Below are 20,333 nucleotides of genomic sequence, written 5' to 3'. Positions count from 1 at the left end.
CAGGTTGTGGTAGTGTGGAATCATGGCAATAAACTTAGATGTATGACATTTCAGTGACTAGTTCATAAAAGAGGAAGTCATAAGAATGCAGACTGGCACGTAATTTATTTGCTGTGAACAGTAAAGATTCGCTGTGCAGCTCTTACTCACGGATTTTGTAGACACTCTCTTTCTGAGTTATACATCTTCAGTGTCTTCCTTAGTGACATCCGTGGGAGGAATTAAGCCAATCTTATTTAAGTCAGTCACCCTCTAGATGTGAATGCACGCAGTCTTAGGATAAACAGGTATTTTTCTCAGTCATTCGAGCATATCTGTAGCTCAAATGATTGAGTGTCTGCAGCTGTCAGAGGGCTAGAGTACCACCTGGACTGACTGTCAGTGTATTTCAGGGCTAGAACAGAGATACAGACAGCCATTCACACTCACATCCACATCTACAGCCAATTTAGAATCACCAGTAAATCTAACATGCATGTGAGAGAAAGCATGGTAGAGAAACACACAAGTAAAGGGAGACTATGCCTCTCTCTGTGGACCCTCTTTTGCTCTGAGGCCACAGTGTTGACCATGTAGCACCAACAGATCATCCAATGAAAGTCTCAGTGTCTCGCCTGGCCCTCTCACAAAAGGTTAGTAGATGTTCACATACCTTCAGGATGTGAGAAAGAGTCTGTAAAGCTGTAGTGGTCTGTGGCGCCCCCCAGTGGTCACAGTGTGATCTTACAAATTCAGACTGGGTACATTTTTTTGTTTTCTACGACTTACCAAAAATCATAGTGAGTTAATAATTTGTTTAAAAAATTTACACACTATAAGACCTTCTTAATCCAAATGAACACATTAATGGATCACTATCATATATAAAGGTTTATATAATCTGTTGTATCTTATGAGCTTAAGTGGTGTCCAAAGTTTCTGTGTTTTTTGGATCTCTTTAATTGTTTTTTAGACTATGAACTATCAAAATATATTTTAAATAAGTCTATATTTTTTAATGTTTCATCCTAAAACAAAGCACTTTAAAACGAAGCTACTGATATCAGGAAATAACCTGTGAATCAGATTGCTACGATGCGCGAAATTAAAGGTTGCATGACCAAAGATTTCCAGTATTTTAAAACAGCTTCAAGATAAAGGCTAAAGTATTGCATCAGAACAAAAAATACAAAGAAAGAAAGAAAAGAAAATTTTGTATGAGACATTTTATTGGCATTGATGTGTTGTTTTACAGCCATCGCGTGCACCAACTTAATCAAATTAAGAGAAACACAATCATAAAATAAATATGAGGTTCTTTTAAAACACTATTTCCAAGTTTGTTTTGTTTTTCGAGATATTTGTAGAGAAAATACACACCTCAATTTATCAATAAACTTATGGATTTATAGTGTCTGCACATTACTAGTGACTTTAGAGTACGACCTGATTATCCTACATACACATTTTTGTTAGTACTTTTAAAGAGCGCCTCAAACACAAGGCCTTCTTGTTTGCATTTTGAATACCCAAGAGTCATCTATTTGGCATAGCACATAGTAGCAAATAAAAAATAAAACAACCAAAGACTTGCTGTCTTCAGTTGCAATGTGAAAACATTACAGGCTAACATTGGACACTCCATTTATACATTGTATATTTTAAACCTAACAGGCTCCAGGAAGTCGGCCTCTACCCTCTATTTCAGGACCTTTTCCCCCCTGTTGGGGGTAAGTTGGGGGGATGTTTGTGGTAATAGTCTGGTGGGGTGGGATTGGGGCTTGTATTCATCCCTGTAGGGACATAATACATGCTCTCCAGGTAGCTGTGGTCCACTGAGGGATGATTCTGAGGCTCGGGCTTTGAACCCTGACCAGAGGGATTTCTGTAGCCGACCCCGGAGCCGCTTGGGTGCATTGTTGCTGCAGCTGATGCTTCGGGGTACCGGGGTGGCTGGGGCTGGGCTGGGGGAGCAGGAGCTGCATAGGGCATGTACTGTGGAGCAGGGGCGTACATGCTGGGGTTAGGGAGGGGTGGGTAGGGGGCTGCGGAGGGCGGATACAGGCCTGAATGTGATATTGTTTGCTGTGGGATGAGCACTTCCACATATTGGCCAGTCTCTGGGTCAAACAGCATCTTCCTCAGAGGCTGAACAGGCACCTCAATATAAAAGTACTTCCCTGTTTCAGGATCCAGGAGCACTCTGCGAGGCGTCTGCCCATAGCTGCTTTCTGAGTACAAACTGGAGCTGTCACCCCCGTATTCAGAGCCATAGGAAGGCCCTGCCATGCTTTGAGTGCCACATAGAAACTGAGGATCCATAGAGGGAAGGCCAGGGGAGTGGTTGTGGCTGGGATCGCTGTAAGGAGCCCCAGTTATCAGCCCCGGTGGCTGCTGGTGGGGGGATCTGTGCACAGGAGGCCGTCGAGGGTCAATGTGCTGGGGTGGGGGCAACGAGCGGTCCACAGAGCAGGCCTGCATGAGTGAGGGGTGAGGAGCGCAGGGAGCAGGCTGGTGGAGAGGCTGGTATATTGTTGGCTGCTGGCTTGGACCAAAAGGGTTTGATTTGGGAGAGCCTGGCTGGTAGCTCATTGGCTGAGCATCGGGTCTGCACTGGTGGGGCCGAAGAGGAGGCTGTGCCACTGCGTATGGTAGAGCCTGGCCCGGAGAATGCGTGGGGGCCGGTGGGGTGAGGTTATGGGGACTTCGGTGATGGTGAGGAGGGTGGAGACCAATGTGAGTGGGGCAACCAGCTGTGCAGGGGCAGGCAGGAGGACGGGAGGAGGGTTGAAAGCGATTTGATCTCAAGGGTGTCAAATCCGGGAGCGTCAGTGGACTGAAGCTCTCTCGTTCATCATAGCTTGGAGGGTCATCAGAGGCATAAAAATGCAGGTCGTCGGTCCTCTGTGAGCGCTCACTGGAGAGAGATCTGTGGCATGGCTGGTGCGTATATCTTGGCAGTTGTGTTGTGGAAACAGCAGTGGGCTGTGTTGTATTGTTTGAAGTCAGTGGCACAGTTTGTTGTTGATGAAGGTTTGCTGCCCTAGGATACTGCAGCTGGCTGTCGCGATCCATAACAGCCGGCTGGCTTGGCTGGCTTGGCTTGCTGACTCCTGCTGAGGCGGGTGCGGTAGTTTGGCTTGCAATCGGGTCAGAAACCGAACCTGCAGCTGAGGTTACACTTGAGCTGGTGGTTGATGTTGGAACTGAGGTTAAAGCTTTTTGTGCACATCTGGCAGTCTGAGGAGAGGCAGCTGGTTGCTGCATCTGCCCTCTGTCACAAGTAGCCTCTGAGTCTGGAGGTTCTGCTGACTGGTTTGAGAGACTGGAGCTGGCAGTTGAAGTTGTTTTGCTGGGCGGAGGTTTGAGGCTGGACACCGCTGACACGGCTAGTTTTCTTGAATAATTAGATGTTGCTGTGGAGTCAGTGGAAATCTTCCTGTAGATTGTTGGCGAGCTCACTACAATCGTCTGAGTCCTCTCGTCACTTTGTGACTTTGCAGTCGATGTTGCTGCCGACGATCTATGTGCTTCATTTGATGTCACACCAAAATCTGCAGGTTTAAATTTGCAGTTCGGCTTTGGAGGCACGACTGGCTTTTGGGAATTTTTAGCTATGGATTTAACTTCAATGATTTGAGGCCTGCTGTTTCCACTAGAGTTTCCAGTAGAGCTTCCAGTAGAGCTTGTGGGAATGTCTTTTTTCTGTGGTTCTTTAGACATTGATTTCACCTGAATCGGCTGTGGTTTGAATCTCCTTATTGCAGGTGACCGCGGGGGGAAAGTGGGATCTAATCTCTTCACAGCTTCAAAATCTGACACGTCCCTCTGCTTGGTAGGGAGTGGGTCTTGTTCCCGAGAAAAACTCCTTAGTTTTGCAGTGTCTTTTTCTGCAGGATTTATGCTACTTCCCTCGTCTTCCCTGGTTTTTGTGGTTGCATCTGTGCTGTCAGACACTGCTGAGGGGACGGAAGTGGTAGATGAGGAGGAGAATGTCCTCTCTCTATGAGACTCATTCCAACCTCCGTCAGAAGGAGCAACGGTCTGAAGGGGGATCTCCAGAGAGTTCACATGCTTGCGGGGAACTCCTTTAACTCCAGATACATTCTGGCTGTCACCCACAACTGCTCCAATGTCAGCTTGGTAGCCTTTCTCCTTTAATAACATGGACACAGAGTGGCCACTAGTAGCAGGGGCACTACCAGGGGTAGTGGGCTTAGGTGAAATTGAAGCAGGCCTTGCTAGGATTGGGGTTTGGATCTCCATCTCCTGGGCGGGAGATGCAGATGTCCTGGTCTTGCTCGGTCCTTCCCTGATTAACACTACAGCAGTGGACACCTCTCTTTCCTTACTGGGCATTTTAGGGAGGTTTCCAAGCATGTGATGCTTCCTGTCTGTTCTTACAGCAGCAGGTTTATCCTCACTGTCTGGAACTTTGTGGATTTCTGGCAGCGTCTCTCGTGGTTCTGCTGTAATGTTTACACCAGGCTCACATGGTCTGGATATTTCAGTATCTGACGCTGTGTTGTTTGGTGCATTCAAAGACTGCAATTCTCTGCTCACATCGGTGATGGGCTTTGAAAAAACCTGGGATTTGTCACCTAGGTTCTCTGAGTCTTTTTTGACACGCGATGTTTTATTCTTGTCTTCTTTCAAGCAAACAGCTTTGTATTCTATTTGGATTGGCTGTGGACCAGACAGAGGCTTTCCTTTGCTGTGAGGTGGTGGAGATGGGGTTAACATTTTTGAGTCTTTTGCCTCCTCCTTCTCTTCCTCCGTCCTCTCCGCCATGAACTCCTCTGCTCTTTCCTCCCTCCTCTCCTCCCTCCTTATCCCTTGTCTTAAATCCATCTCCTCTGCTGCTATGGCCTCTTCTTTATGTTTTTCATCAGCAGTTTCTACACTTTCTTCAGCACTAGATGCTTTAAAGGACAGATTATAAGTATTCTTCACGAGCCGCCTCACATCTCTAACTTTGTGAAGCGGGCCTTTTGCTTTATTGTTCTCGTCTCCGTCTTCTTCTTCTGTTTTCTCATCCATGTTTTGTCTAAAAAATATATCTGGTGAAGTACTCTCAGATTTGCTTTCTGCTTCAGGTGTAAGACACACATTTAAAGAGGCTTTCTTTTTCCCCACAGCTTTCAGTTTGATCTCTTGCGTTTTAGACATGAAGGCGCCGTTGTCACCCTGTTGCAACTGTTTCGGTTCCTCCCGGCTTTCACACACGCCCCCTCTCATTGTTGGTCTGAACTGTGCGCTGTGGGCTGCGTCGGCAGAAGGAGTTTCTGTGGCATTTGCTGAGTCGTCACCCTCCCTTTTGTATGTTTTGCTGTAGTCTGCTTGTTGTTCTCCACTTCTGCGCTGCTTACTATCGAATGGCACCTTCAGTTCTGATCGCATTTCAGATCGCGACAGCACTGCATTCCTGCTTTGAGAATCGGCCTCTTCACTGTCAGTAAGGGAAAAGGTAACACTCCTGCAGCTGCTGGATGAGCTCGGCCTGTTACTAGGTCTCACACCAAAGCTTCTGGGTGGTTTAGCTTCATCCTTGGCGCTTGGTTCCCCTCTCATGGGAATACTCTCCGATGAAAGGCTATAATCCGATTGAAAACTGGAACTTAGGTCATGTATGTCTGGTCTTGGTGATTCTTTAAGTGGTGCCACTTGACTCTCAGCTGGTGGACTGCTCTTCTCAAATGTGGGGCTCAATCCTTCGCCTGCTTGTTCATCAGGTTGTTTATCAGCACTTTGCATCTTTTTGGACAACACATTCTTGATCAGGCAAGAAGCCATCTGAGTTTTCGTGCATGTTTCATCCATAGAAGCAGATTTCTGGAGTTGGGATTTTCTGACATTGGGAAGATGGGGCTCAGGGCTGTGGTCAGAGGGGTAGTGCTCGTGCATTGCTGCTGGTGTACTCTGTTGCCTCACAAACGTCCCTCTCGATTGACTTGCCTGGGAGTAGCTTTCCACCATGCTTGCTAGCCCAGGACTGCTATTTCCACTGCTTCCGTCTTGCTTCCCATCAGCATCATTCCTCTTTTTCAGCTGGATCTGTCTCTTTGGGACTCCTCTCCTCAGCTTCCTGGAGTCCTCCCTTTCCACAGCCACATCTACGCATTCAAAGCTGCCCAGTTCATAGCGCCTAGATGGATCTAAGCCATCTGAGAAGTATGCAGATGGTTGCTGGGAGGAGAGTTCATCATGGTCCAACTTTGGCACAGAACCTCTGAAGTCAGCATAGGCTTGCCAGGCAGTGCCGATCCCTGCCGGGCTCTCCTGGGTAGATGGCTGGGAGATGTTTGCGGATGAGTGGTGGCTTGAGTTGTACATGTCAAGGTAATCTATATCAGGGCTTGACAGGCTGCGGAAAGCCACATCTGTAAACCACTTCACCTCATCGTCTGCCTCATCAAGTTCACTCCCCATGCTGGAGCTGGAACTTCGGCCGGGCCTGTATGAGGCCGCATGTCCGGGAGCACTGCTCTTTGTTCGGGGTGCAGGAGGTTGAGGTCGTCTGCTGGCAGCACAACCCCTGGTGGCTTGTTGTGAAGCGAGTCTATGAACACTCTGTTGTTGCTGTAGCTGTCTTGTGGCAGACGAGCTCTCCGAATAGGAATGCGCTGTTGGCAACCCTTGTCGGGTCTCTCTGCTTGTGGGAGCTGCACCGCGACTCGCAGGTCCTTTTCTATTCCTGGCACTGAATGACAGCTCAACCTGTTCCCCTCTGTAACTGGTGTCCCCCTGCGACCCCTCCTCTTCCGTTTCAGGAACCTGCTCCTCCCTCTTCCTATTTCTTTCCATCTCCCTATCCTTTTGCCTCTCTCTGCCTCTCTGCCTCTCCTGCTCCAGTGGCATTCCCCTTTCCATTCCCAATTGCCTTCCTGGGCTGACCCAGTGGGCCTGGCTATTATTGTCGGGGCTTTCCCTATTTGTCACCGCCTTCTTTAAATTGCCTCTAGGTGAGGATGCGCCAACATGAGTGGGACTGCGGCTTCTGTTCTGCCACTGTCTGTATGGTTTCTCAGGAGCGATGATGTGGACAGGTGTAAACCTGGTGAGTGGCGGAGAGGGGGTCCGCCTTCTGTTTGCATGATGGGACATGTCCTCTGTGAACCTCTCTCTGTTTTCAGGCCTAACTTTGGTTAACAGCTGTCCTCCCGAGGTCTCAGATGTAGATTTTAAAGAGCTGCTACTGTCAGAAGTTGGGGAATGAGCAGCAAACAGAGGCTGCGCAGGTGAATTTGATTTAACCCCGTGAACAGGTGAGAGGTTTGGACTTCTCTTCTTGGGAACTAGAAGATTAGGAGAAGGACAGTTGATTTCAGAAGGGAGATTATTATCAGTGTCTTCTCTCTGAAAAAAGAGGGGATGAATATCTGTTTTTTCCTGAGGGGAAGAAGCTGCGCCTGATTTATCCTTTATATTTACTTCCTCTGGTGTTTCTTCTCTCTCTTCCCTTTGCAGTTTTAGAGGGCAATCTAACTTTCCCTCTGGTAAAATAGGTAAAGGAGGTAAAGGCAGAGGAGCTGGTGAACTGCCTTTGATTTCAGCAACCAAAGGTGGAGATTTGTCCCTTGTTACTGTCTCAAATGAGGGTGGCACACTCTCTTTTCTCAAATATGTGGGAGACTGTGTTTCTGCGATAACTGCTGAAGAAGAGTCCCTATCACTCAAAAGGGTATTTAATCCAAGGGGAGGGTTGCAGTCTGCAGAGAGGGTTGCTGGTGATAGCTGACACCTGTGCGGAGAGGCAGCAGGTGATGGATCTCTACTTTTGTGCTGAGGTGAAGGACTTTGAAATCTTGGTTCAGGTGAGGGAGTTTGATGATTTGGCTGAGGTGAAGGTGTTTGGTGCTTGGGATGATGTAGCAGAATTTTTTCAGTCTCTGGGGCAGAGCTTGTGAAGCAGCCAATGGACTCTGCTATATCGTCTCTGCTTGTGGTGAGGCTCCTTTCTTCAGAGGGGATGGGTGTATTATCTGGCTCTGGGACGGGGAGATGAGAGAGTTCAGGAAATGGGGGACTGCTCCTGTCCTCGGGTTGAACAACAGAGTAAGAAATTCCTGTGATGTGAGGGGAGGAAGTGAGGCTTCTTGATGGGGATGTGTCGAAGAGAGGCTCCAGCAGAGGAGAAGCTGATACAGGTTGCTCTTTCCTGCCAACCTCAGGAGAGGATGCTGTAATCCTGATTTCAGGTGAGGGAGAAGTATATCTGTGCTCGATGGGAGAGCAGCTGTCTCTAAAAGCAGGTGAGGGAGATAAACTATAACTTACCACAGGGGAAGTCGCCTGTCTTATTTCTGGTGAGCGTTCAGGAGAGGGAGTTGTTGACCCAGGTCTGGTCAGAGAGGCAGCGCTGAGCAAGCCAGGTGAGGGAGCTGTGTTTCTGAAATCAGGTGAGACCGAACCCTCCACAAGTTCAGGGGATGATGCTTTTGAAATGACAGGTGAGGGAGGGGTGTATCGTGGGCCAGGAGTGGAAACAGAACTGCCTGCTTCCACTGATAACCTTTGGCTTTCAGGAGTAGCTGCTGTTTCTCTTTCTGCAGTAGAGGGACCTGATGTGTGGGGAGAATCTTTTATCTCAGGCGTAGAGCATCTGCTGAAGAGATCAGGTAAAGAGATCCTCCCTCTTAGGTCAGGGAAAGGAGATGAAGCCTGAGTGTCAGAGGAGGAGGACCTATGACTAAGCTCAGGGGAGTCCGGTGTTTCTCTTAAATTAGATAATAAATCTGTGGGTGAAGGTGAAGGGGATAAATGAGAGGTTCTTAATTCAAAGGCTGATTCTGTAAAATCCTGAGAAAAGTCTTTGGATGGGAGCTCAGCTGGACTGCTGTTTTGATTTAAGTTAGCAGCTTTTGGCTCAGGTGTGTCTTGTGCTACTCCAAACTCAGGTAAAAAATGAGGGTTCACCGATTCACAGCACGACTGGCTGATACAGTTTCTGGGTTCAAGAGAGGGACTTGGAGTTAGAGACTGATGTGACGGGCTGCTGTTGCTGTCTTTGAATGAAGGAGTTGTTCTTATTGGTTCAGGTTCTGAAAGCGTTTGTTTTGGATCAGGTGAGGACGATGAAGGCCTTTTTTCAGCTGAGGAGGAGGACAAAGATGATAGTCTTCTCTCTGGACTGAAGATACAGGGGCTGTTATGTTCAGGAGAAGGTGTCCTCTCACCAGTGCTGGGATTTTGGAAAGAAGGGCTTGCTGTGCTAAGCTGAGGTGCTGGTGATTGCCTTCTTGGTTGTGAATTTGCGCTGCTGTCCTCAGAAACTTCTGGATGACTAGAGCTCAGCCCTTTGGCCTCCAGAAGCCTCTGCAGTGGAGGACTGTAAAGCTTGTCTCTCGAATCTTCAAAGCCTTCCTCGCCTTCACTGGAGCCCTGTGCTGTGTGGTAAGAGCCAGAGGAATCGTTCAGCTCGTCCAACAGAGGTGACGCAGCAGCCGTCCCATCCACCTCCCTCTGGGAAGGGACAAAGGGCCCTACAGCGGGGCCGCTTGAGAGAGACGCCGACTCACAGTCGTCTCCGAAAATGTCACACAGGCAAGTGGTCTCGGAGATGGCGCTGCGCTGAGAAGGGATGTTGATAATGTCGAATATTTCAACGTGGTTGGGGGTGCCGTCACGATGGCAAAGGGAAAAGGTGCGGGGGGCACTACGCAGGAAGGAGTAGCTGTCCCCCTGGAGAGTCCAGCTGTCCATTGCTAGTCCACAAGCTCCAAATTCTCACTGTGGCCAGTCCAGTCTGCTCCTCTTGCCTGTTCTGGGCTCCGTTCCTGGACTAGAAATAAGATACAGTCATCTGCACATTGTGTAGCTCATTCATTTGTAGCACCAGTAATAGCTGATAAATATCTGTGAGAGGCAAAAGTATAGAAATTACAAATGTAGAACCTAGAATTGGATTGATTCCTTTTACTTAACTTCCCTAGAGTGAAATTATCTTTCGGTGCCCTAATGTTCTAATAATAACTCCATCTACAATACCTTTGTTATGTAACTTGTAATTAAACCAATACAGCAAGCTATATGAACATTTATTTTGACTCCAGATCTTTTTGTGCTACAGACTCAAAATCTCACAAGAAGAGATTTTGAATCTCACAAAGAGATTATCCTAGATACATAGAGTAACAATATTTAAATTAACTTTCACCAACACATATCCCTTATCCAAACTTTAGAAAAAGCCCTCTCCTTGTGCAAGTAGACAGAGAAAGGCTGATACTCTACCTTTAGCCACTGATGAAGACTTCCCAGGGACATTGAATTCTTCTTTGTTTGTGGTATCCGTCCCAAATCGGACAAACTACCCGTTCAATCCACAAAACACCCCAAGCTGACAAAACCTCTCTTCATAAGCTGAATCCAGGACTGAGAAGATCCGTCCAGCTCTGTCTGCCGGTGGCCCACTGACAGCACAGTGTCAGAGGCACTGCCATGTATCAGACTTGAATAGAAAAAGCAAAGAGGGGCATCTAACTCAGACATATTACATCTCCTGGACTGTATTTCTGCTCCTCCCTTCTGCACTGGCAACAGGGAAAGTGCTTACTGTATCTAATGTGGATCTCTTTTCTTTTGCAGACTGGGGTTTGGTTGGGCACAGACTTTCCTGTGTGAGCTGGGATGGGGTGCGGCACAGGGGTGGGTGGGTGTATAGTTAGCAGCAGGTGCTGATCCAGCCAGGACGGATGAGTGCGCCTGGAATCTGACACTTATAGCCAGCTCAGTCACAGGGCTCCTCTATATATAGACCCATACTATCGGGGCCAGATAGCCATAGTCATTTCACTGTGTGCTGGAGGAGAAAAAAAAGGGAAAAGTGGAATTTGAAGTACAGCACACACATTGTCCAGGTGTTAAATACATGCAACTTAACTTACACCTTTGCTTATCTGTGTGTATCTGGGGAAAAGTGCTGAATTGCATTTTTGCGGCATGCAACAATTAAAGGTCTTAAACTTTCTACATCCTGCTGTTTTCCCCTAATAATATTGTTAAATATTAAGAGCCATGATTTTCGTAGCCTATGAACATCCTTAGCTTTAATTAAACATTCACGAGTGCCCATCAATCAAATGCATGTAAAGTGTTAAGCCAAACCTACCAAACAAAAAGGGGTCATGTCATTTTACTGTTCTTATTACTGTTGCTACAACTGTATTGCCCAATGAGTCTCAGGTTGCCTAAACATGTTGGTTGGTAGTGAGTGTGGATAAGCCCTCTGTCCCATACCTAATACCTCATAAGATTATCATTCAATCTCAGTCATTAAGTCATCCGTAGGAAGTGGAAAATGTTTGAGCACACAGGACTGTGATTATGTTTGTACAGTGGAACGTTAATGACAGGTTTTGTGTATGGTATTGTAATTTCCACTAAGCCTATTCTATTGTATTAAGCGACACACATTGCTAAATTAAATTTTATGGTTGACTGTGGAATTTGGAGTCACTGACCTCTGTGGAGCTGTTTACTGTGGCTCTAATCACAAAATATAAATACAGATATATGCTTTTTTTCCAACAGTCATTGCGAAGATATCATGTGATTTTATGTGCAATGGGTTGCTGTAAAAAACAAACAAAACAAAACTGGGAATATCACTAGGGAAATGTGTAAAATATGGCTGTTCAGACCCATAAAGTATAAACCGCTGGACAGAAATGCATGCATACTTGCATCAATGCGTAAGGGTGCACTGGGTGTGAGATAAAGGGTAAAGGAGGGCTGATAAATTTGAACCTCTGCGGTTATGGCAGTGCAGCAGACTGGAGGAGGACTCAGAGGGAAAGAATGATGAGCACCTCGGCAATGGGGAGCTTTGGTCTACATCACTGATAGATTAGTCACGCCACACTGCTCAAGTCCAAAGACCTCACCCACCCTTGCCCTCATAAGTTGGGCATGAACAATAAGCTCCAGTTGTGCTCAGATGTTTACAGGCATTCATCACGGGCATGGATGTCGTGGGAATTTGGGTTTTTTAAAGATTTCTTTGAACTGTTCTTTTTCCAGGTTGGAATGATTGTACAAATTGCATCTTTAATGGCTTAAAAAACATGAATTTAGTGCACCAGTTTGAATATATTTTGGATTTCCTCTCATTTGCATGGGGTCAAAGCATACATGCTCAATTCACTAATATTTGGTTAATTGTCCAGTATCAAGTTGCACCTCCATTAGATGCTTTTGGTAGCTATCAACAAGCTTTTGGCATAATTGTGCCTGGATATTTGACCACTCTTCTCAGCATGTTTGGTATACTTCATCTAAATCGGTTAGTTAACTGGCAAAGACTCTGCTTTCAAGCTTATTCCACAACCTGTCAATAGGGTTGCAATCAGGGCTTTGGGAAGGCCATTCCAGAAGCTCTAATCAGCCTGTTTATCCATTTGATGTGTGTTTGTTATCACTGTCCTGTTACAACACCCAGTTGTTTTCAGGTTTCAACCATCCAGCTGTTGATTTAAGGTGGAGTTAAAGAATTTAGAGGCAGTCCTCCTCCTTCATTAATCTAACCATTTTGTGTAATATACCAGCCCGTGGCAGCAAAATAGCCCCAGAGCATGATGCTAACACTACCATGCTTGACAGCTGGTACAGTGTTCTTAGATTGAAAGCCTCACCTTAACTCATCCAAACATACCCCTTCTCACTGTGGCCCAGTAGCTCATTATCTTTCTCGCCTGACCATAAAACTTTCCTTCAGAAGGATTTGACTTGTCCATGAGAGCAAACGTCAGTCAAGCTTGAAGGTGTCATTTTTGGAGGAAGGGCCTTTTTCTTGGTGGGTACCCTCTCATTACACGAAAATTCAAAATAAATATAAAATTTAAGCACCCAAATCTTGTGGGGTTTTTTTTAAGTATTTAAAGATGCTTTCTGTACAATATTCCACCCCTAAAAAAGAATAACTCAAAGAAATCATTAAAAGCCCAAAATTACCATGATATTCATGCCCAAATTGAGTGCATGTAAACTTCTGACCTCAACTGTACATGCATAAAAAAAAACTAGAACCTTGCACAGAGCTTGGTACGGAGGTTGATGTTCAGTGTTCACATGCAGAGCAAATGCCAAATGCTGTCTGCTCACAGCACTCCCTTGTGTGTGAAGATAAACACGAATTACTTAAAAAAATCATTACAGGTAGGATACTTTTGCTGCTGGTGTTCTAACTGAGGGATATGATGTTAAACAAGGCTCTAGTCTCATGATGGGCTATTTAAGTGCCAGTATTTATGACAAACAGAAAGAATATAAACATATATATCACATTTCAAATCTATCTTTTTTGAACTGACCTAGTTGCTCTTTTAGGATGTGATTAACTTTGCACAGGCAGGGGCAACAGTAGCCACACTTCCAGCCCTCTCTCTCATTATTATTTGTTTTAATTATAACTGATTTATTAAAGCTTCGCCAGAACTAAATGACACTAAAGGTTGAGACATAATATTTAAAAGGTGATATGATAAATTTTCTACAAATAAACTCAGAAACTAAAATTGGGTTAACTATTTAGATTTGTTAATATAGATCTAAATAATAATATAGTATGCCGTGCTAACCACTTAACCTATGAACAGCATACAAGTATTAAAGTCTTGTACCCTTGAAGTCGTGCTTGAATTAGTCTGTCGCAGAGACACTGACTTTTATTTTGAAACGATACGTTAGCGTAGGATGCGACGCAGGAAGATCCGCATTACGGTGCTGCCGAAGTGTTGTCATAACACAGAAGTGGCTAACGCTAATGTTTGCTAAGTAATTAGCACGGCAGGTGAGTGCATTTTTTTTATTTAAAAAATATCTGTCAAAATTCAGTTGAACCGCGACGTGTGTGTTGACTGTTAGGATAAGGCAAAATAGTGCAGACAAGCGGGTTGACATTCTCTCCTGAAATTATTTGGGCCTTGTCAGTTAGCAGATCGCTAACATCTACTAGTTAACTAGCTGCTAGCAATGACGAGCTTTTGTAGCCAGCTAGCGACTGCGATTCCGTTTGTTTATGTTAGCTGTGCAGCGGCTTGTGTTTTTTTTTTTCTTAGTTAACATAATAATTAATTACGTAATAATTTATGGTACTTAAAAAGAGTAATTTTGAGTAAAAAATAACAACGTAGGAAACTTGTCATTAAAACGTTAAAAGAGAAGTCCGTTTGAGCCTTAATATTAGCTAGCTCCTTTACGGTAGGTGGACATGTTCTGTTGTCGGCTTACTAGCGGTGAGCTACGGCAAAGCGTTACCATTAAGTAAAGCTTTTCTATTTAAAAATTCTTAATTTCAGCATGCAGACATGTAATGTTTAATATCATCACTTGGTTGTTAAATTACAGTTACAGATGAGACGTAAATAGTAGGCCGCAGCATACATTGTGTGCTTGTTTGTGATGTTGTTAGGCCTTGCTAATGTTATCACGTAGGCCAAACTTTGAATCGGGGTAGGACCGAACAGCTGTTGGAGGTATTTTAAGACATTATTACTGATCGGGCATACTTGTTTTAGAGGCAGCTGTGAGATAGTCATGGTATTGTCAGTGTGAAATAAAAGTTGTTAATATCTCTGTCATTAAAAACCTGTAGTGTTTTATCCTAAATCTTGTGTTTACCTCTTAAAATGTCAGATTAAAAAAAAAAAAATCTTTGTTCGGCTTATTTAATTACAAATGTTATTTGTTAAAACGTGCCTTTATAGAAATGCACATTTGTGTTCACTGAGAATCCCAAAGATTCTTTAGAACTTTTAAATAACTTAAAATTAATTTAACTTGGGGATTCCCAGTATGCAGCCATTCTCCAATTTTCTGTAAATGGTACTATTTATCGATGGTCATGGCAATTTGCACATTAAAGAACATGAAACTGACCTCAGGTAATTGTGCCAGTTTTGTAAGTATGCAAATGCTTTGTTATAAGGCTGGGGAACCCTGTAGTCAGTCTTAAGAGACTGAAGAAGAGACGTGGATGAGTGACAAAACATTTCTCTCATTGAAGATGCAACTTCCAGATGATATGCAGTGCTGTGCAAGAGCTACCCCTCATTCCATTAGAATCATGTCATTTTTTTTTTCAATTAGTCTAGTTCTCCAAGTTTTCTAAAGGGCATCTTTTACACTCATTTTTACATTTCTTTTTGTTGTTGTTGTTGTTAGCTAACAGTGACCTACGAATGACTCGAGTGTAAAAAGGCACCAACAGAATCAGTATCAACAAGGTTTTTTCAGTGTTGTATCTCCACACGAGTGAAAATTTGGCAATGAACCAATTTAGGATTGCATCTTTAAGCACTTTGTTAGTAGGAGCTTGTTGCAGAAACACATAAGTTGTTGAATCAAAGTTAGATTTTTTTTTTTGGTTCAAATCATGGTTGGTATTTACAGAGTAGGTAGGGTGAGAATTTCAACTGTCTGTAAAACATGGTGGAGGCTATCTGGGTTTGCATTTCACCCAGTGGTGTTGGAGATCATGTCAAAATTGCTGGAATTTGAACCACCGTGAAATAACATGCGATTGGAAGAACTTAATTTTTCACCATGACAATGATCCCAAACACACTGCCAGTACAGTAAAAGCACACCTAGATAGAGAATACCAACATCCAAAGAAGAACTTTAAATATTCCTTCAAGAAGCCTGGAGAACTATTCCTGGAGACCACACAGAATAAATTACAAGAAAGCTGCTTAAGAGAGTTCAGGCTGTTTTATTATAAGTAGGCATATCAAATATTTCGTGTAAAATGTAAACAAATGATTGGTGGCTCAATACTGCATGCTACTGTATCATCACTACAGTTTCAAAAGCCTTTAAAATAAATATCAAAACATTTAGTTAATAACATATTTCTGTTTTTCTAGGTGTTATTGTTATTGTGTGTGCGGGTTCCAGCCTGAACCATGGAACAGTGTGCATGTGTGGAGCGGGAGCTGGAGAAGGTGCTCCATCGCTTTGTAATGTACGGCCACCAGTCTGAGGAGAGGCTAGATGAACTCCTGCGCAGCGTCTGTGAGATACGAGGACAGCTAGTTGCTTTTGGTAAGATCATGTATCAATGATTGAAATTGTATGGAAGGTTCGTGGTCTCTCTGTGCTCCATCTTCTCTGGTTTGGCACATTAAACCTTTACCTTTTTTCTCCAACAGGAGTACAAGATGCAGATTTATCGGTCCTATCACAGACTATGGCGCAGTGTTGTAAAAATATCAAAGAAACAGTGCAGATGCTAGCCTCCCGACACAAGGACATCCACGGCAGTGTGTCTAAAGTTGGCAAAGCCATCGACAGGGTGAGGAACGGCTACAGGTTTCTCTTCAACTTTCCTTGAAAATGTTTTAGAACATGTACGTCACCTCTGGCATGCTTTTCTGTAGAATTTCGATGCAGAGATCAGTGCTGTTGTGGCAGAGACCGTGTGGGACTCCCCAGAGAGACAGAAATACCTGAGTGAATCCATTGTGGAACACCTTTACAGACAAGGGATGCTTAGTGTAGCAGAAGACCTTTGTCAGGTAAAGAGCTGAAACCTCCAACCTTTATTTTTTATTTATCTATTTATTGCAAAATATTTGCCTGAATAGCTTTGATGTGATTCTTTATGAAATGCTGATGAGTGAAGAAATAGTTTTGGCTGAAATGTTGTGTTAATGCTGTTTTTGTGAAGATAAGTCTTAGAAATTCTTAAAAGTAGTTTTATTTTCTAGGAGTCTGGTGTAGTTATAGACATGAGCATGAAGCAGCCTTTCCTGGAGCTAAACAGGATCCTTGAAGCTCTGAGGATGCAGGACCTTAGGCCAGCACTAGAGTATGTGGTCTTTCTGTATCTATTGTTTTAATTATCTGCTTCCTTCTAACACAACTGATAAATCTTTAGTTGAGGAGTGTTTACGTTCAGTAGCTGAGTGTTTCTTCCGTGTCTTTGCAGGTGGGCTGTGACGAATCGGCAGCGTCTTCTGGACCTGAACAGCAGTTTAGAGTTCAAGTTGCACCGCTTGTACTTCATCAGCTTGCTCAGTGGAGGAATCAGCAACCAAATGGAGGCCTTGCAGTATGCCAGGCACTTCCAGCCCTTTGCTTCACAGCACCAGAGAGGTAAGCATTATAGTATCTCCATGTAACAAGAATTTAGATATTTTCTTTTTCTTTTTGTGTGTGTGTATTTTCACCACTTTTATTTATTCATTTTTGCAGACATCCAGATTCTGATGGGCAGCTTGGTGTACCTGCGTCATGGCATTGAAAACTCACCGTACCGCAGCTTGCTGGAGACAAATCAGTGGGCTGAGATCTGCAACATCTTCACCCGGGACGCCTGCGCTTTGCTGGGCCTCTCTGTAGAATCGCCACTAAGTGTTAGGTTAGGAAAAACATGAACAGTGAACTAGATCACCTGTCATCAAGTTTAACACTGGAAGTGGAACAGTTTTTAGTAATTATTAGACATTTGTCATCTTTATGCTGTCTTATCAACAATGCCATATCTGTTTCTCTGCAGTTTTGCATCTGGATGTATGGCCTTGCCTGTGCTGATGAACATCAAACAGGTGATAGAGCAGAGACAGTGCAGTGGAGTGTGGACACACAAAGACGAGCTGCCTGTAAGTCCTTTTAGAGTTTTTAAAATGCAGTTATCCCTCCTCAGAATAATTTCTGAGCCGTTAGCTCACTCGTGTCCTGTCTGTACCTGACAGATTGAAATTGACCTCGGGAAGAAGTGCTGGTACCACTCTGTGTTTGCCTGCCCAATTCTTCGACAGCAAACGTCAGAGAGCAATCCTCCCATGAAGCTCATCTGTGGACACGTCATCTCCAGAGATGCTCTCAACAAACTAACCAATGCTGGGAAGTAAGTCAGCAAAAAAGGAATTTATCTATTTTGGAAGTTGGTGTTGGTTTGAAAGCACTTTTACTATTTTCCAGGATCAAAATGTTCAGTTTTACTAGTCACCCAGATGCAAAGAAATGAAGACTTATAAGTTACATGCTGAGTCTGATGTTGACTGTAATTTCAGTCACTGCTTTCCCAAAAGATTTATTCCTGAACAAAATTGTAATTGCAGTTAGAAAATAAAATGCAAGTGGTTCACTGAAAGGTACAAATGTAGGATAAAAGAATTCAAAGATGGTAACACCTTGACTCTTGTCCTCCTCAGGTTGAAATGCCCGTACTGCCCCATGGAGCAGAATCCGTCACACGCCAAGCAGATCTACTTTTGATACGCTACTCTCTCCTCATCAAGGATGAAGTTGCCTGGAGCTGTTTGCGTCTTCAGGACCTTTTGCTCTGACCCTTTTCCTCTGTCTCTGGCCTTCTGGCCTGTTATGGTAAGCATTAAGGTTTTTTTCCCCAGTGCTCCTCTGGACTGCCTTGGGCATCCCGTCACCCACCTCGGACCCTCTAACTTTGCATAATATAAGGAGTCCAGAAAGGGATGGTCCATTGACAAACCTGTAGTAGAGTGAGGAGTCAGTCGGTAATGGGAACATCCTCACGAAGCAGCACCTATGAGAAAGGATCATCTATTGGAAGTCATTTGCAAATACCTGCAGAGTTATATGCTTATCTTTTTCAAGTATGTAATACTTGCTAGTGTTTGCTTTCTTGGCTTTATCAACTTAATTTGAGTTTGATGACTGCTTTTTTTTTTTTCTTTTTATTTTGTTGGACAAAAGCAGAATGATAATGAATGGGTGTAGAGTGTGGGTACATGGTGTAGATAAGCAGTTTCTGATTTCAGGTTGGTAATAAACTTCCGTTATACATGAAAGCAACACGCTGAGTTACAAACTATTGAAGGTGTATTATTTGCTGGTGAGGGGAAACTGAAGGTCTCTCTCGAGCCGAACTCTGATTGTGATCCATTAGTCCTCCATAGTGTAATAAAGTCCTCACGTAGCTTAAAACTCACTGTCAGCTGATGCATCTGTTCAGATCAGATTATCCATCGACGGTGGGAACAGCTTTTCTTTTGTGTATGACCACACCAGCAAAACTTTCCTCATTATAGAAGCCATTTGTCTTGTTCTATGTATGTATTTAACAAATACTGAAAAAGCAAACAAAAAAAAATATATATATATATATATATATCTATATATACTACTGTGAAATGTGTTTTGTTCCTGTTTTCTTTTGTTTTGTTTTTTTAATCACAATCACTGCAGTGGCTTGTGTAAAATAGTAAACAGAAGAGCAACAGGCACATTTAACACTACTACTGCATAACTTTGAGATCTGACGGCTCCACAGTTCACATCACGGCTGCGCCATCGCTTTACTGTGCCCCCTTGTCGTATGTCCTGAGCTTGCACGCCATGTGATTTGGAGATGTAAATTGGTGTGATGGTAGCCGCATGGTCTGGCTTGCAGTGACTGTAGGCTTGTGGTTAAGCTTTACTTTTTGTGGATACAGAAGCCCTCTGGTCACTGTGGCTGTTGTTTAATATATAGAAAACGCCTCTGCTGCGTAGGGTTGGCTTTTATTTGAGATAGTCCGAATAAGTGACATTTAAAAACCCCCTACATTTCCTCAGGGCTCATTGTAACAGTTCATACCACACTTTGCATTTAGTATTAAAGTTGTACATTTATAAAAGGAGTCTTGAACAAAGATTATACATCTATAGATGCAGATTGCTTTGAAGGTTGTGGAACGTGTGCGTGCGTGCGTGCGTGCGTGCGTGCGTGCGTGTGTGTGTGTGGATATACAGTCAATTTCTGCAGTCTCACAACATCCAAGGCAGTGTTTACCATGTTTAGATGTTAATAGTGCAAGTTTCTAGTGATGTCACCTCGCACATTACCGAGGCTTTTTTTTTTTTCTCTCAGCAAGCACTGCACCAGCATTACTCAGCTTTAGGTTTGATTTTGAATCAGTTCGGCTTTGTGTGGAGTTTCCTCTCCGCTTTCCTCCTCTTTGGTTGACAATCATTCTCTGCTTCTTTGACTGTCCCTGCAGATAGACCCCTAGCGCTTCGTACTACATGTATTAACTTTTTTTTTTTAAATTTTTTTTAGCTGAATGTGTGTGTTTCCTGCTTTTGTGTTATGCGACTTTTATTGTAAATATTTATCCTCTAACATGTTTCATATACTTGCATCTGAAATTAAAATAAAAATTTATACTCCAGTTGGTTTATGGAGGCTTGTACTGGGACTTGGTGATGGACTGCTCCTACCACACGGGGAGGGATTTGTGTAGCTACCACTTGGTGGCACTAGTGTCAATCTAAATAGCGTTTATGTGTTTGAGAAAACAGATTTGTATTCCAGTTTCACAGCTAGAAATGTTATCTTCTGAAATAATTCACTAATATTTAACCAGCACATTAATTTATTAGATAAACTG

At 43.8% G+C, this 20,333-nt stretch overlaps 2 protein-coding genes across 2 annotated transcripts; one reads left to right on the top strand and one right to left on the bottom strand.

Moving 5' to 3' along the window:
* Positions 1-1,205: 1,205 nt before the first annotated feature.
* Positions 1,206-10,608, bottom strand: LOC308409039 (uncharacterized protein). Its single transcript, XM_080901583.1, has 2 exons — positions 10,213-10,608; positions 1,206-9,760 (listed from the first exon to the last, which is right to left on the bottom strand). The coding sequence occupies exon 2, from the start codon at positions 9,679-9,681 to the stop codon at positions 1,684-1,686; it is 7,998 nt and encodes a 2,665-aa protein (XP_080757709.1). The 5' UTR covers positions 9,682-9,760; positions 10,213-10,608; the 3' UTR covers positions 1,206-1,683.
* A 3,038-nt stretch (positions 10,609-13,646) lies between these two features.
* On the top strand, positions 13,647-20,114 carry rmnd5b (required for meiotic nuclear division 5 homolog B). Its single transcript, XM_080900664.1, has 10 exons — positions 13,647-13,768; positions 15,846-16,023; positions 16,131-16,273; positions 16,359-16,496; positions 16,689-16,789; positions 16,910-17,076; positions 17,176-17,341; positions 17,480-17,582; positions 17,676-17,830; positions 18,138-20,114. Exons 2-10 carry the CDS (start codon positions 15,885-15,887, stop codon positions 18,199-18,201), a joined length of 1,176 nt encoding a protein of 391 aa, XP_080756790.1. The 5' UTR covers positions 13,647-13,768; positions 15,846-15,884; the 3' UTR covers positions 18,202-20,114.
* Positions 20,115-20,333: the final 219 nt, after the last annotated feature.

This window comes from Rhamphochromis sp. 'chilingali' (assembly GCF_963969265.1).
Source record: "Rhamphochromis sp. 'chilingali' genome assembly, chromosome: 13".
Taxonomy (NCBI): Eukaryota; Metazoa; Chordata; class Actinopteri; order Cichliformes; family Cichlidae; genus Rhamphochromis; species Rhamphochromis sp. 'chilingali'.
The sequence above is the reverse complement of the archived record's forward strand: the minus strand, read 5'-3'. Positions and strand labels throughout refer to the sequence as shown.